Source organism: Meriones unguiculatus, chromosome 7, assembly GCF_030254825.1.
Source record: "Meriones unguiculatus strain TT.TT164.6M chromosome 7, Bangor_MerUng_6.1, whole genome shotgun sequence".
NCBI lineage: Eukaryota > Metazoa > Chordata > Mammalia > Rodentia > Muridae > Meriones > Meriones unguiculatus.
The window spans coordinates 21,968,462-21,983,054 of NC_083355.1; the positions used below are offsets into that span (position 1 = coordinate 21,968,462).

The 14,593-nt window shown below is 46.4% G+C and overlaps 1 protein-coding gene across 2 annotated transcripts; it reads left to right on the forward strand.

Annotated features, from left to right (window-relative positions):
- The first annotated feature begins 8,879 nt into the window (after positions 1-8,879).
- Positions 8,880-14,292, forward strand: Krt24 (keratin 24). Of its 2 annotated transcripts, none has more exons than XM_021626207.2 (8): positions 8,880-9,525; positions 10,566-10,648; positions 11,435-11,591; positions 11,851-12,012; positions 12,102-12,227; positions 12,851-13,068; positions 13,280-13,362; positions 13,959-14,292. In XM_021626207.2, exons 1-8 carry the CDS (start codon positions 8,950-8,952, stop codon positions 14,060-14,062), a joined length of 1,509 nt encoding a protein of 502 aa, XP_021481882.1. In that variant the 5' UTR covers positions 8,880-8,949; the 3' UTR covers positions 14,063-14,292. The 2 variants fall into 2 exon arrangements, with proteins under 2 accessions (XP_021481882.1, XP_021481883.1); XM_021626208.2 differs by having other exon boundaries at positions 13,283-13,362.
- Positions 14,293-14,593: the final 301 nt, after the last annotated feature.

The following is a 14,593-nucleotide window of genomic DNA, read 5'->3' on the forward strand; positions in this document are numbered from 1 at the left end:
GAGAACGGCTGGTTGTCAGGGTTTTCTGCAACAAATCAAGACAGCAGAGACTCCAGTAAACACATCTTCACATGTAGAGGCGTCGCACGGCCACCAGGATGCAGAAGAACCCAGAAAATAGGCTCTGCCAGAGAGACAAGAGAAGGTACCAGAGACCTGAAGAGACAAGAATAATTGAAAATAATCACCTCCAGGAAGCTCAGCACACTTTGGAAAAACGATAAATGAAATGAATAGTAAATGACTATAATGAGACAATTGACAACGGATTGATTTCAAAAAATCAAACAGAAAAAGGCAAGGAGCTGAGAAAAGCAATTAACAAAATGAATGAAAAAGCCAATATCCAAGGCCAGTCTGGTCTACAGATTGATTTCCAGGAGAGCCAAGACTATACAGGGAAACAGTGTCTTGAAAAAGAAGAAGAAGGAGGAGGAGGAGAAGAAGAAGGGTGAAAAAAGGAAAGAAAGAAAAAGGCTAATATGCTAATATCCAACACTGACAGCAGAATTGATTAAGAAGAAGAATCCATGAGCTCCAAGTGGGTTGTTTGAGAATATGTGGTTGGAGAGAAAAAGAGAATGAAAAGGAATGAAGAAATACACAGAACTTAGCAGGAATGGTGATACACACCTGTAGTCTCAGTTCCAGGGAGTCAGTGCTGGAAGCTACATGCAAGTCCTGGGGTAGCCTGGTCTAGAGAGTGAGTCGAACACCACTCAGGGCTATATTGTGAGATCCTGCCTCAGAAAAATAGGGGTAGGGAAGGACACAGACAGGTAGAGCGAGAGAGGGACAGAGACAACGGAAATGAATGAGCAGGCAAGATTGCTCAGCAGGTAAAGGCTCTTGCCACCAAGACTGATGACCTGGGTTCAATCCCTGAAGAAAGGCACAAGGTAGGGGGAGAGCACTGACTTCCCTGCCAGCACCGTAGCACTCATGTACCCACCTGACACAAGTACACACACACACACACACACACACACACACACACACATACACTTGAATAAAAGGAACAAATAAGAGAGGAAACAGAAAAAGAGGAAGGCAGAGAAGGAGAGACAGGAAGAGGGTGCTTAAAGAATTTGTGTGATAGCACAAAAAAGCTCAAATGGGAGAAAAGAGACAAGAAGATGTGGAAAACTTATCTAAGGAATAATAAAACAGGGCTGGAGAGATGGCTCAGCAGTTGAGAGCACTGGCTGCTATTCCAGAGTTCCTGGGTTCGATTCCCCGCAACCACGTGGTGGCTTGCAGCCGCCTGTAATGGGTTCTGATGCCCTTTCTGTCAAGCAAGCATACATGCAAATAAAGCATTCATCTACATGAAACACACAGACACATAAAAAGATGTTTTTTTTAAAAAGAATAATAAAACAACAGGAAAATCAAAACAAAGAAAGATGCACATGGTGGTCTGAGTAGGTGTATCCCCTACAGACTCATGTGTTTCGGTACGGGGCCATAGGCAATCTTAGGAGGTGTGGCCTTGTTGCCGCAGGTGTGGCCTTCTGGGAGGAAGTGAGTCCCTGACAGGGCAGCCTTTGAGGTCTCCTATGCTCAAGCCCGGTGTGATAGACACTCTCCTTCTGCTGCCTTCGGATCAAGATGTAGGACGCTCAGCTCCTTCTCCACCGCCATGTCTGCTTGCAGACTGTTGTGCCTCCCACCAGGATGATAACGGACTAAACCTCTGAACCTGTAAGCCAGCCCCAATTAAATGTTTCCTTTATAAGAACTGCCATGTTCGCAGTTTCTTTTCACAGCAATAAAACCCTAACTATGACAATATGCATAGCCAAGTGACAGAAAGTCAAAGGGTCAATGCAGAGAAACAAGGCTAATCGCATGTAAGGACGCCCAGTGTGGGCCCCTGACAGATGTCTCTGCACTCTCACAGACCACAGCAAAGTGGGATGATATCTTCAGAGGATTTGAGGCCGGGGGGGGGGACTCCCCAACAAGAATGCTGTACCCAGAAAAGATGTCCTTCTGAGCGAAGGGGACGTGAGTACATCCCTAACAAACAAAAGCCGGGGCTGTTCATCTCCACTGACCTGTCTTACAAGAAATGCTCAAGGGAGCTCTGCAGCCTGAAAGAACAGGACACTGGTGAGTGGCACCAAAGCTTCTGGAAGGTCTAAGCGCACTTGCAAGTCAGTCGGTGGCCAAGTGTTTAAGGCTCTAAAAATGTAATCAGGGAGAGTAAGTCAGTTGCAGCTTCAGTTCGAAGGGAAAAGACAAACAGCTGGAAATAATAAGCAAATGACTTGTAAAGTGACGAGAAATATAAAAGCTATGAAGTGTAGCATCCCAGACCCTGAAGGTAGCAAAGAGTAGAGTTACAGCACTGAGTGTTTTATTCTCCTTTGCTATTGAAGCTAAGTTGTTATCAGCCTGTAATGTATTATCACCTAGAAGATGTTTCTCATAAGCCTCAAGGTAACCACCAAGTGGAAATCTACAGCTGAAAGAGCCCCCCAAAAAAATCTAAAAAAAAAAATGCATGGAATCAAAATACATAACCAGGGAACATCCCTTAATCACAAAGGAAGACATTGGGAGGAGAGAAGAACAAGGAATCAATACACAACATATTGAAAACAATTAACAAAAATAGTGGCAGCAAGTCCTGACCCAACAATGACATCCTTGAAGTACATAAGTGGACTCAACCCTCCAGTCCTCTCAGTGCTTGGAGATGCCAGAAGACATCAGATCCTTTGGAGCTGGACTTATAAGTGGTTGTGAGCTGCCTGACATGAGTGCTGGGAACCAAACTCAGGTCCTCTGAAAGAACAGCATGAACTCTTAACCACTGAGCCATCATTTCTGCAGCACCAAGACTCACTGTAGAAATAAGAACACACATCAAGAGAAGGAGAAGGGATGGAGGGGAATACCCCATGCAAAGGAAAGCCAAAAGAGAGCAGGAATAATTATATGGAAATAAAAACAGCTTCAAGTCAAAAGACGAGAGAGAGAGAAAAGAGTTTGGTGAAGGGAGAAAAATCACTATATAAAAATAAATGAACCCATTCAGCAAAAAGGTGCAGCAATTATAAATATATGCATCCAACATCAGAGACCAATTTATAACGTATGGTGTTACAAGGAAAGGGAGATGAACATCCAAGCAGAAAATCAATAACCAAACACATAACAGCTTCCATCCGATAGAGAGCCTACACACCTCCTCAACTGTGCATGGAATGTTCTCCAGGACAGCTCAGTCATTGGGTCAACAAATTCAGGAAGACTGAAACTGTACAAAGCGCTTTTCCAATCACAACGGTGTAAAACTAGAAATCAGTAACAGGGGGAACATTGAAAATTTTACAAATACGTAAAGATTAAATCACATGTTCCCAAACAACCAATAAATTGGCAACTAATTTAAGAAGGGAAATTAAACATTTTTTAGGACAAAAAAAAAAAAAAAAAAAAAAAGGAAATACGATACTTTAAACCCTTAGAGACCCAGCCAAGGAAACAGAAAAGTTTACAAGTACTTACATAAGAAGAGGTCTGGTTGGGCATGCCAAACCTAAAGCCAGCCTGGGCTACATAAGTCGTCCCAGGCCAGGCTGAGCGATCCTGAGAAATTTCTCTCAAAAGAGGTGTCAAGATTGCTCAGTAGGTAAGGGTCCTTCTACTACCTAGAAGGATGACCTGATTTTCATGCCCACAATTCCCACAAGTTGTTCTTCGGCCTACACCCACACAAGTGCGCACTCTCACACGGACACATGCACACGCACACACAAACAGGCCATGGACATGAATGTGCACACATGCGCATATACCTACATACACATCCACTCAGCAATTATTTCATTCAAAAAATTGGAAAAAAGAAAACAAACCTCAAATGAAATCAATCAGGCCTTAAGATATTAGTAAAATAAGAACTAAGTTCAAAGTTAGCAGAAGGAAGTAAACAACAAAGATTGAAGATGAAACAGAGACCAGAAAAACGATGGAAATGATCGACAAGAGCTGGCTATGGCTCCTTTACCACAGAGCTTGTCAACCGTGCACAAAGCTAGAGCCTCAGAGCTGCATCAAACGGGGACCGTGCCTGCCTGTAATCCCAGCACTTGGGAGGTATAAGCAGGAGAACCAGAGGTCGGAGGTCATGTGTGGATACACTGAAGATTCAAGGCCAGCCTGGGCTACATGAGACCATATCTCCAAAAAAGTTAATTGATTAATTAAATTGTTAAAAGACGAATGAAATTAATAGCTCCGTTTCTTAGAGGATAAAAATCAACTAACTGAAGAAGACTCAAGCAAAGAGGAAGAAGGAATAAGAAAGCACAGAGGTGAAGGAGAAACAGTCACAAGACGGAATATCTGCTCTCTCTTCCTTTTTTTTAATTTTTTTTTTATTTTGTGTGTATCGGTGCTTTGTCTACATGTTCATCTGTGCGCCATGTGCATGCACTGTCCACAGAGGCCAGAAGAGGATGTCAGATCCCGTGGGCCTGGAGTTACAGTTGGAGCCTGGGGCTATCCTAAGCAGCGACTCTGCACAGAAGCCAGCCCGGTGATCATCCCCCATCCCCTGCTGCACTTTTCCTTTTCCTGTACCATTTGCCACCAAAAGCTCTAGCAACAGTCATCAATTACTCTGACTGCAGATCCTCCCGTTACCTACCTTGATCATATGCCTTGCTTGAGAGACACACACTGGGTATTCTCTGGGACAAGAAGGAAATGTGAGTTCCATTCTCAGATACACAAACATTTGTCATGAGCAATAAGCCATGCCCATCAGCATATCAGTTTCTTGCTGATCTAAAAACATGTAACATATTCAGCCAAAACTTTAAAAACTAGTAATAAAATTAAAGCACCCAGCGTCTATTTGTCAGCAATAACCAAATAACGATGGTTACTATTTGCAAGCCATTCAGCAAAGATTATATGCAGTAAAAAATGTGTCTTTTATACAATTCTTACTTGGTCAAAATAGCATACAGCGAAAGGGCAGAGCAGGAGCTGACAGCCTTGTCATTTGTGGTTTGCTCATCTCTTCTGAGCTCTCGGGTAGCAGACAACCCCTGGCTAGCTGCCAGACCCCCAGAAGGTCACTTCTGAATGGCCTAGCCTACTGAACACACACTGTGTTCTCGGAGGTTCCGCTTACAGTTGAAGGAAATGCCAAGAACTAATTTATCTTTGGCTGGTCCTTACCGGAAGTACACAAGTGATACAGCTGAGGGTGTCTGAAAGCACTGGGGAATAATGTTTACTAACAAATATAATGCTTAAGTCCAGAACAGAGTCATAATTAAATGTGTGGTTAAAAGCCTTTAATCTAATAAATACACTAGACAGTTTGCAAACCACTGAGTCAAGATTAGCCTCCCGGAATACATCCGCTTGTAAGAAGAAAAATGAAACAGATATAACTGAAAGAAGGGGTGAAAATGCTTTTAAGGGAGACTAAGAGAGAAGGAAATCCTGCAGACTGTGGTCATTTCTACACTGACTCATTGCCCAAAGCGTTGGAGGGAGCAATGGCTGTTTTAATCCTACATGCCTGTCCCACTGGGGTCCATTCTAAAAGACCCAGGGAAGTATCTACCAAGAACTTAACTTGAGAGATGGGGATGTGGCTCTGTGGATAAGGAGCTTGTTACACAAACATGAGGACCTGAGTTCAGATCCCCTAAAACTACACAAAAGCCAGGCACACCTGTGCACACTTGTAAGCCAGCACTGGCAGACAAAGACAGCTGGATCCCAGAGCCACACAGGGTGGCCAGGATAGCTGAAATGGTGAGCTCCAGGTTCAGTGAGAGACTCTGTCATCATCACCATCATCATCACCATCACCATCACCATCATCATCATCATCATCATCATCATCATGCAGAGAAACAAAGAGAAAGACTTTCTGAGGTCAGCCTCTGACCTGGACACACTTCTGCACAGGTGATTGCACAAGACACACACACAATGAGAAAAAAAAAAAAACTTAAGTTTGAAAGTCAATTTAAAGGACAAATAGGAAAAAGTTAAAAAGGTTGATCAGTGGTGGAACCCTGGCCAGCATGTGCATGCATGGGTCCCTAGGCTGGAGCCCCAGCATTGGAAATAAAGAAAGAAGCTAAAGAAGAGAGAGAAGGAGGGAGAGAAGAAAGGGGGGAAGGAAGAAAGAAAAGAAGGAGGGAGGGAGAAATGGAAGAAAGGAAGGAAGGAGGGAAGGAGGAAGAGAGAAATGGAAGGAGGGAAGGAAGGAGGGAGGGAGAAATGGAGGAGAGAAGGAAAGAGGAAAAAAGGGAGGGGTACTAGCATTACAAACCATATCATATAGAAAGCTAACACAAATTTAAAAGAACACTCCCACCATCCTGTACTTCCTCAGTAAAGATGCAAATGTTCTGATATCCCAAAAAAAACAACTTAAAAGAAGGCATCAAAAACCTCCAGCCCAGAAAACAGCTACAGAAAAAAGCCACAGAGGTGAAATTCAATCCCTTTGAATGCTATCTTTCTCTGTTCTTTCACATAAAGCTCTCTGCTCTGGGCTCTTTGCCTTCTAAGTTCTATCAGATTTTTTTAATACAGGGTTTCTCTGTGTAACAGAGCCCTGGTTGTCCTGGACTTGCTTTGTAGACCAGGCCAGCCTCGAACTCACAGAGATTCACCTGCCTCTGCCTCCTGAGAGTGCTGGGACTAAAGGCATGGGCCACCACACCTGGCTCCATCAGGCTTCTTTCACTTCACGCTTGTTCTTTTTCAAATTCTCCTTAGCCCAATTGATCAGAGCAGAAAAGTCCATAATCCACAAAAGGAGAAAAACTTCCTCACTTGCCAGCCCCTGTCTTTGATCCCCTGAACCCATGTTGAAAGCTGGGCCTGGGGAAGTAGAGGCAGGCAGATCCCTGAGGCTTGCTGGCTAGCCAGTCTAGCGTGTAAGCATACACACAAATACACACACACACACACACACACACAAATAATAAAGGTAATTATCACCCAACTTACTAAGAAATACACAATAGAATCAGCTTAAGGAAGAAGGCTGCATAGAGATTGAAGCATGCACATCGTTTAAAAGACCACCAAGGTTAGGGAGAAAGTTTCAAACGTGAAAACTCAGTTACTTGAGTACAAAGCTAAGCATACCTTTGGGAAAAGGACACCTTTTTAAGACTGTGCTGAAATGTGCACATAAAGCCTAGCATCACAGTCACCTGCTGTATGCAGTTCAGGGGTGTCGCACGCACTCACATTGCCTCTGCAACTGGTCCACTGAAGCCTTGCCACATTGCCAGGCTCAGTCTCTACCAACTCAGCAGCCGCTGTCGCACTCCCCCACGCCCCCCAGGCCCTGGCACCCCCACTCTACTGCCCACGTGTATGAATTTGGCTCTTCTAGGAACCTAATACAAGTAGGGTCAAACACTACATTTTTAGTTTTCATTTGCTTATTTTGTGTTCGTATGTGTGCACGTGCTGTGGTGACTTGGGAAGGTCGGGTGACCATTTGCAGGAATCAAGTCTCTCCTTCCACTTGGGTCCAAGTATCAAATTAGAGTGGTCAGACTTGGCAGAAAGCTGAGCCATCTCAACACCCCCATTTCTAGTGTTCCAAAGCGACGCTTTCAAACCAGGGGAACTAGTAGCCAGAGTAATGGCTACCACAAACGGATAGAACGACAAAGCAGAAAGTAAACAGGGGAGATTCCAGAATTGAAGATGCTAAGATACACTGAGTTGTCAGGGTTTAAGGTCCTCTTTTTCTATATTCTTTAGACAAAAACAGGAAGAAAAAAAAAAAAAAAACCTAAGCAATGATTGAACAGAGTCGAACAAACTCCATTTCCCCATGTGTAAAATGGCTCCTTTGTATATTAACGATGGCTTCAGATTTTTCTTTTCCAATCGCCCTCAAAAAAGAGTCAGGAACAGTAAACATCGGTTCCTCTCCATTTCTTAAAACGTGATTGTGAAGAACAAAGTTGCTTATCACCATCCCCCTGAGACTAGAGCAGAGGGCTGGAGCTCAGTTGGTAGTTTGCTTCCCTGGCGAACGCAAAGCCCTGGGTTCGGTCCCCAAGCCAGTATAAACCTGAGATGGTGGCACGGGCCTGTCATCACAGCCCAGAGAAATTAGAGGCAGGAGGATCAGCAAGGCAAGGGCTTCCTTTCTGGCCTAGATTTTACAAGCCCTGATCTCAAGGCGGGAAGCAGAGAAAGGAGGACCAGAGTTCAGTCAGAAAGATAAGCACGCAGGAGGCATTTGCAGCCTCCTGCTGGTCCCAGGCTGGGACCATCTGACAAGCCTCGTCTGATCGTTCTCAGTCCTTATCTGCCCGAATGAGCACATCCCTGACAGCCAACACTACTCACCGGGAAGTGTGTGATTAACTTTCCTTATCAACTGTGAAAAATGCATCAATTCGTCCTAAATTACAAAGAAAGCAGTGACCAAATCGAAAAAGGGAAGGCTTCGTGAAATGCAAAGTCAGCGCTGATGCTAACCCTAATTTTTAACTTTGACAATAATACAACTGAAAAGCTACAAGTTGGGAAGTGCTCCCCCCCCTCATCCCACAGAGGGTTTCGATTACATCTGATAATCCGAGGATATGCTCTGCCCCAGGAAGTCACGGAATTATATTTAAGGAATTACCAGTCATCAAAAGCTTTCCAAGATTAGAACAGTAATGCTGAGTACTTTTTCTGGCTCCACCTTATTTTTTTTTTCTCCATGTCTGACCCAGCCTCATAAAACAAGCCAGTAGGGTAGGTTCATGGAAAATAAATTATCCAATTAGGGATTAGCAAAACTGTAGCAGGGATTAGGAAATGGCCAGGGAAAAGGAACACCCTGCTGCCGTGTATATAAGGGCCAAAAAGGCAGCCGAGCAGGCCGCTCACTCCACCTTTCCCTGACACCAGAAACAGCTCAGCACTTGGAGTAGCATCATGTTTTGCTCAGTCCAGAGAGGGTCCTGCTCCTCCTCCGGGGCCGTGGGCAGCAGGGTGTGCGCTGGCGGAAGCGCCTTCAGCGGTGGAAGCAGCTGTGGGCTTGGGGGAGGATCTGCCCGGGGCTTCCAGCAAAGCAGCAGCAGCTGGAGCCTCAGTGGGGGCACCAAGGGTGGCTTCGGAAGTGGCCTCGGAGGGGGCTTTGGCAGCTGCTCGGTAAGGGGCGGATTTGGAGCGGCCTCTGGCTTTGGTGGCGGTTCCGAATTCTGTGGGGGCTCTGGCTTCGGCGGGGGTTCTAGCGGAGGCTTCTACAGCTACAGAGGTAGCACGGGAGGCTGCCTTGGTGGTGTCGGTGGCGGCGATGGGGGCCTTCTCTCTGGAAGCGAAAAGCAAACCATGCAGAACCTCAACGACCGTCTGGCCAGCTACCTGGACAAGGTCCGAGCCCTGGAGGAAGCCAACACTGAGCTGGAGACGAAGATCGAGCAGTGGTACAGCAAGCATGGGTCTGGAAGAGGTGCATCCAGAAGAGACTACAGCAACTACTACCCGGTCATCGAAGACCTGAAGAACCAGGTGGGGCTGCACAGCTGGGCTCCTGCCCTTCGTTTCTACTCCAATGAAACGGTTTTTACATTTGTGTGTGTGTGTGTGTGTGTGTGTGTGTGTGTGCATGTGCGTACAGAGAAGGGGCATGCCTTAGCACAAGCCTACCAGGTGGGTTCCAGGGATCAAACTTAGGCCTGCAAGTGCCTGCACATGCTAAGCCATGGGGGGGGGGGGGGGGCGGCGCTGTGATGAGATCTGACGCCAATGAATTATTCATGTATGCAAAATAGGTCCTGCTGCGCCTTATCGTGCAGAAGACAGACAACAATAGTCTTCTGTCTGAATCTCAGATTTGAGTTTTGAATCCATAACACGCCAGACAGCCAGCTGACAGGTGTCTGTTAGAGGAGGGGTGGTACCGAGGGGATAATTAGGGTGACCTAATTGTTTGTGACTCATTCTCACAGGTTAGGACATTTTTTGTGTGTGTGTCTTTCTGGATTCATTGAGAACAATTTTTTTCTTCCCAGAGAATCTGGTGAAAGGTTGTGTAAATGTCATGAAACTGAAAAAGTTTCTGCCTCGGTTTCGTGAGATGGGTAGTTTTCAGGGAAACTGTGTTCACACTGAAACCTTAAGTGGGTGAGGAAATTAATGCTCTTCCTATCAGCAAAGATGGGCAGAGGATAGAATTCTACAAAACGCTGTCCTGTGTCCACCCCCAATAAACACGTGAGCTGTTTACTGTTGCAGAAGGATGTGGTGCCGAGTGTTCGTGGTCCACTGCTAAGCCAGTCTGCAGGCTAACCCACCTTTAAGCGTTGATGATGGGGCTGGAGAGACGGCTGTGTGGTTAAGGGCACTGACTGCTCTTCCAGAGAGCCCTGCAGCTCACAGCTGTCTGCAGCTCCGAGATCTGACATACACGCAGGCAAAACACCAATGCACATAAAATAAAAGTAAATATTAAAAAAAAAAGAGTTAATGACATAGGAGATGTCTACCCTCCCAGGCAGGCGTCAAAAGCAAAAGAGTCACCTTGTAACTCAGTCTTCCTTCTTCCCTAGATCATTTCAGCCACCAGTGAAAATGCCAGGAAGACTCTGCAGCTCGACAATGCCAGACTGGCTGCGGATGACTTCAGAATGAAGTGAGAGACGTGAAATACTCGAAAACAGTATTATGGGGAATAAGACACAGTACAATCACTGAGGGGGGAAAAAAACCCTTTGGGAAATCATGACCTAAATTCAGAATTAAACCAGAAGTAAATTTGGCTGGTTTTCTTCTATTGTTTTACTGTTTGTTTGGTTTGGGGGTGTTCTTTTGTTTTGTTTGTTTTGTTTTGTTTTGTTTTGTTTGAGACAGAAACTTGTGTAGCCCAGACTGGAGTCAGATTCATTATGTAACTGAGGCTGGCCTCTAGCTCCAGAGTGCTATGTCACATGAGTACACTCCTATACCTGGATTTCCGCCGCCCCCCCCCCCCCGTAAACTTTAGAGATTATTGTTGGAAAACAAGGAAGGGAAGGAAGGAAGGGAAGGGAAGGGAAGGGAAGGGAAGGGAAGGGAAGGGAAGGGAAGGGAAGGGGTAAAGAAAGGGAAGGAGAGCAGGACATTAAGGTTGATAACTTAAAAAATACTGTACATGACTAGAGCTAATATTAAAAAATTACTTTTCTTTTTAAGATTAGAAAAACTTCATAGAAACCTCAGACAATTTCATTTATCAAAATAGTCAGGGGTGGGTTGGGACCCCAGCTAAACAGTTAGAGCAAAGGCCTCCCTAGCAAAGGCCCAGGGCCCAGGGTTCTACACAGAAAGAGAAAAAAAGAAAATGAGCAACAGTGCTCCAAGGTGAAAACTTTTCCCAAGGGTGTGAAAAAGAGGTGCTCCAAGATGTGTCTCCTCACCTGCCTTCCTGCCACCCCTCCAGGTATGAGCATGAACTATCGCTCCGGGGGGGTGTGGAAGCCGACATCAACGGCCTGCGGAAAATGCTGGACGACCTGACCATGACTCGCTCGGACCTAGAGATGCAAATCGAGAGTTTGGCTGAGGAACTGGTCTTCCTGAGGAAGAACCATGAGGAGGTAGGAACCGGTGGCCCCGCATCCCCGAGCGCCTCTGCCGTCCGTATTTTCCACCATATCTGGTCTTCAAAAGTAAACCCAGGTTGACCAAAAGGACTCCCCGCATCCAATGGCAGGAAGAGCTTAGTAATGAGCATGTGGCATCTTGGAGTTCCTCCGGGGTGTCACGGGTTTTGAATGTTTGCAGTGACACCCGCGTTAGACGGTTGCAGCTTTCCGTTCGCCTCACTGTGGCGCCTTTGTCGTCCCTTCGTGCTAGGACATGAAGGGCATGCAAGGAAGCTCCGGAGGGGACGTGACGGTAGAAATGAATGCTGCCCCAGGAGTAGACTTGACCAAACTACTCAACGACATGCGGGCTCAGTACGAGGCGATGGCTGAGCAGAACCGCCTGGAAGCTGAGAAGCAGTTCAATGAGCGGGTAGGGGTTTGCGCCGGATGCCTAAACCCGAGGTCGAGCTCAAGCCGCCGCCTCTGCTCGTGTGACAACCGTGCCTTATTCCCATTTAGAGCGCATCGCTGCAAGCCCAAATCTGCACCGATGCAGGGGCAGCCAGCTCCGCCAGGAATGAGGTAATGGAACTGAAACGCACCATGCAAGCCCTGGAAATTGAACTTCAGTCCCAGCTGGCCCTGGTAGGTCCTGACGGTTGTCTGTCAGTCTGTTTCAAATCTCCAACGAAGAGTTAAGCAGATGAGTTGGCCTCCTTCGCCATGACCCCCCACTGAGCATACAAAGACAGGAAAAGGGAAACCCTTTTGTCTGCTGGAGAGCACTAAAAAGTCAAGCATGCAGCTCTCCGGCCCTGGGAGATGACTCCGTGGGGAAAGTGCTTCTGGCTGTGTGAGTGTGAGCGCCAGCTTTTGAGTCCCCGGCATCGCTGGGAAAGATCGGGGGCAGGGAGGGGCGCATGGTACCAGGTGGCTCCGTGACTATCCTAGCCAACCTCACTGACCTAGTGAGAGACCCAGCCTTGAAATATTGAAGACAACAAAGGAAGACACACATGTCACCCTCCGTCCTCCACATGTCCACGTGCAGGTGTGCACACACACACAAGACAGCTCTCTCTCTCTCTCTGTTTCCAATAAAGATGTAATCTCAGTAGTGCCAGTGAAGGTTAAAAGAGGCAAAGTCAAGGCCGTGTGGATTATGCCCCCAGCAGAGGAAAGCATATACTCCTGCAAAACCGGACGTGTTTCCAAATCGTCTACTGACTTGTCATCGACATGAATTTTTCTTTTTCTCTTTGTCTTAGAAATGCTCTCTGGAAGGGACCCTGGCCGACACAGAGGCAGGCTACGTGTCTCAGCTGTCTGGGATCCAGATGCAGATTAGCAGCCTGGAGGAGCAGCTCTGCCAGATCCGAGGCGAGACCGAGTGCCAGAGCGCCGAGTACGAATGCCTGCTCAACATCAAGACACGCCTGGAGGAGGAGATCGAGACCTACCGTCGCCTGCTTAACGGGGAGGGAGGGTGAGCGAAAGCCGAGATGCACATCGTGAGCTTAGGAAATCAAAGCGGGGAGGGAGGAGGGGTCGGACGCGTGCTCAGAGCAATCAGGTAAGAGCCCCATCAGAAGGCACCCAAAGCCACACCCTGGGGTCTGGGGTGGGGAGGGGCTGGAGGACTTCTCCCACCTTGGCAAACTGCAAAGTAAAATGTCATCCTTTCTTCTTACCTACAGTAGATATGATTATTCAAACTTAATATCCAAGCATATGGTACTGAGTGACGCAAGATCGGGGATCGGTTCTGACCAAAGAAAAGGTAGACACTTTCTGAATGTTGGTGACAACGTTACCAGCTCAAAATACTTTTTAGTGGATTGTTACTAAAGAGTATTTTACAATGAAAGGCTTGCTTTACTTGTCTATTTTTACGGTTAGGCTGGGGAATGGCTTAGGCAGAATTGCTTCCCTTGCAAGCAGAGGGACCTGAGTTAAACCCTCGGAACCCATGGGCAGGAAAAACAGCCAGGCACTTATGGACTGGCAATTTCAAGGCTGGTGGAGGTGACGACAGGGAGATTTCTGGAGCTTTCTGACTGGCTAGCCTAGCTCACTTGGCAAGTTCGAGGCTAGAGAGAGACCCTGACTCAAAATAAAAATAAAAGAAAATGAGGTGGATGTTACCTGGGGAACCACAGCAGAGGTTGTCCTCTTACTTGCACACGTAAACACATACACGCACGTGCCATGCATGCCCAGCTACACATGTGTGCGCGCACACACTAAAAATAAATAAATGATAAAGTGTCCACAGTCGCTCACAGTATCTTACTGGGACAGAGCACGGTCATCAGTCATGGAGTTTCCCCTGCTCTGGGTCTCAGTGGCTGACCTTGTGGGTCCCGTGATTTTCAGATCCCAGCAAGACAAGAGTGACGAAGACCATCATAGAGGAGGTCGTGGATGGCAAAGTTGTCTCCTCTCAAGTGAGCAACATTTCCGAGGTGAAAATAAAGTAAACGGTTTCCAGATGTGCAGGGGTCGTCTATCAGAGGAAACGATTGAGAGGGAAGCCAGCCTGCCCTGGTCTGACCACTGCGCTGGCTCACTCCCAGAAAAACCTGCTATCCAAAATTGGCTGGCCAGCCCGTTTTCTGCATCCTCTTATATTCTTATTAGAACATTCTTTTAAAAGTAGAAAGGAGAGATTGGCTTTGACGGTTTCTGTGCTTCAATAAATATACTTTTGCAAGCTAACAAATGAAGCCATTCCTGAATTTTTTTTCCCCTAAAAAATTTAATATCTTACCCAGGGCCGGAGTCATGATTGATGGTTCATGATTGTGTCACTAACATTAATTCATTGCTTATTTGATGACTCCCTTATTAAGTGAAGATTTCAGCCATTTTGCATGTGGGTTTTTAAAATCACACGAGAATAGAATGACACCATGCTAAAAGCAGACATCATTCTTCCCTAACACTGTAGCCAACAGTCTAGCTCGCCAGACAAGGGTAAAAATTATTACAGTGATCAACTTATAGTTCAT

Bases quoted from the DNA above. Each gene is read 5' to 3' on its own strand.
- Krt24 (XM_021626207.2), top strand. From the start codon at position 8,950: ATGTTTTGCTCAGTCCAGAGAGGGTCCTGCTCCTCCTCCGGGGCCGTG. The intron at 12,013-12,101 runs GTAGGGGTTTGC...ATTCCCATTTAG, and splicing joins AGAAGCAGTTCAATGAGCGG to AGCGCATCGCTGCAAGCCCA. The intron at 12,228-12,850 runs GTAGGTCCTGAC...TCTTTGTCTTAG, and splicing joins TTCAGTCCCAGCTGGCCCTG to AAATGCTCTCTGGAAGGGAC.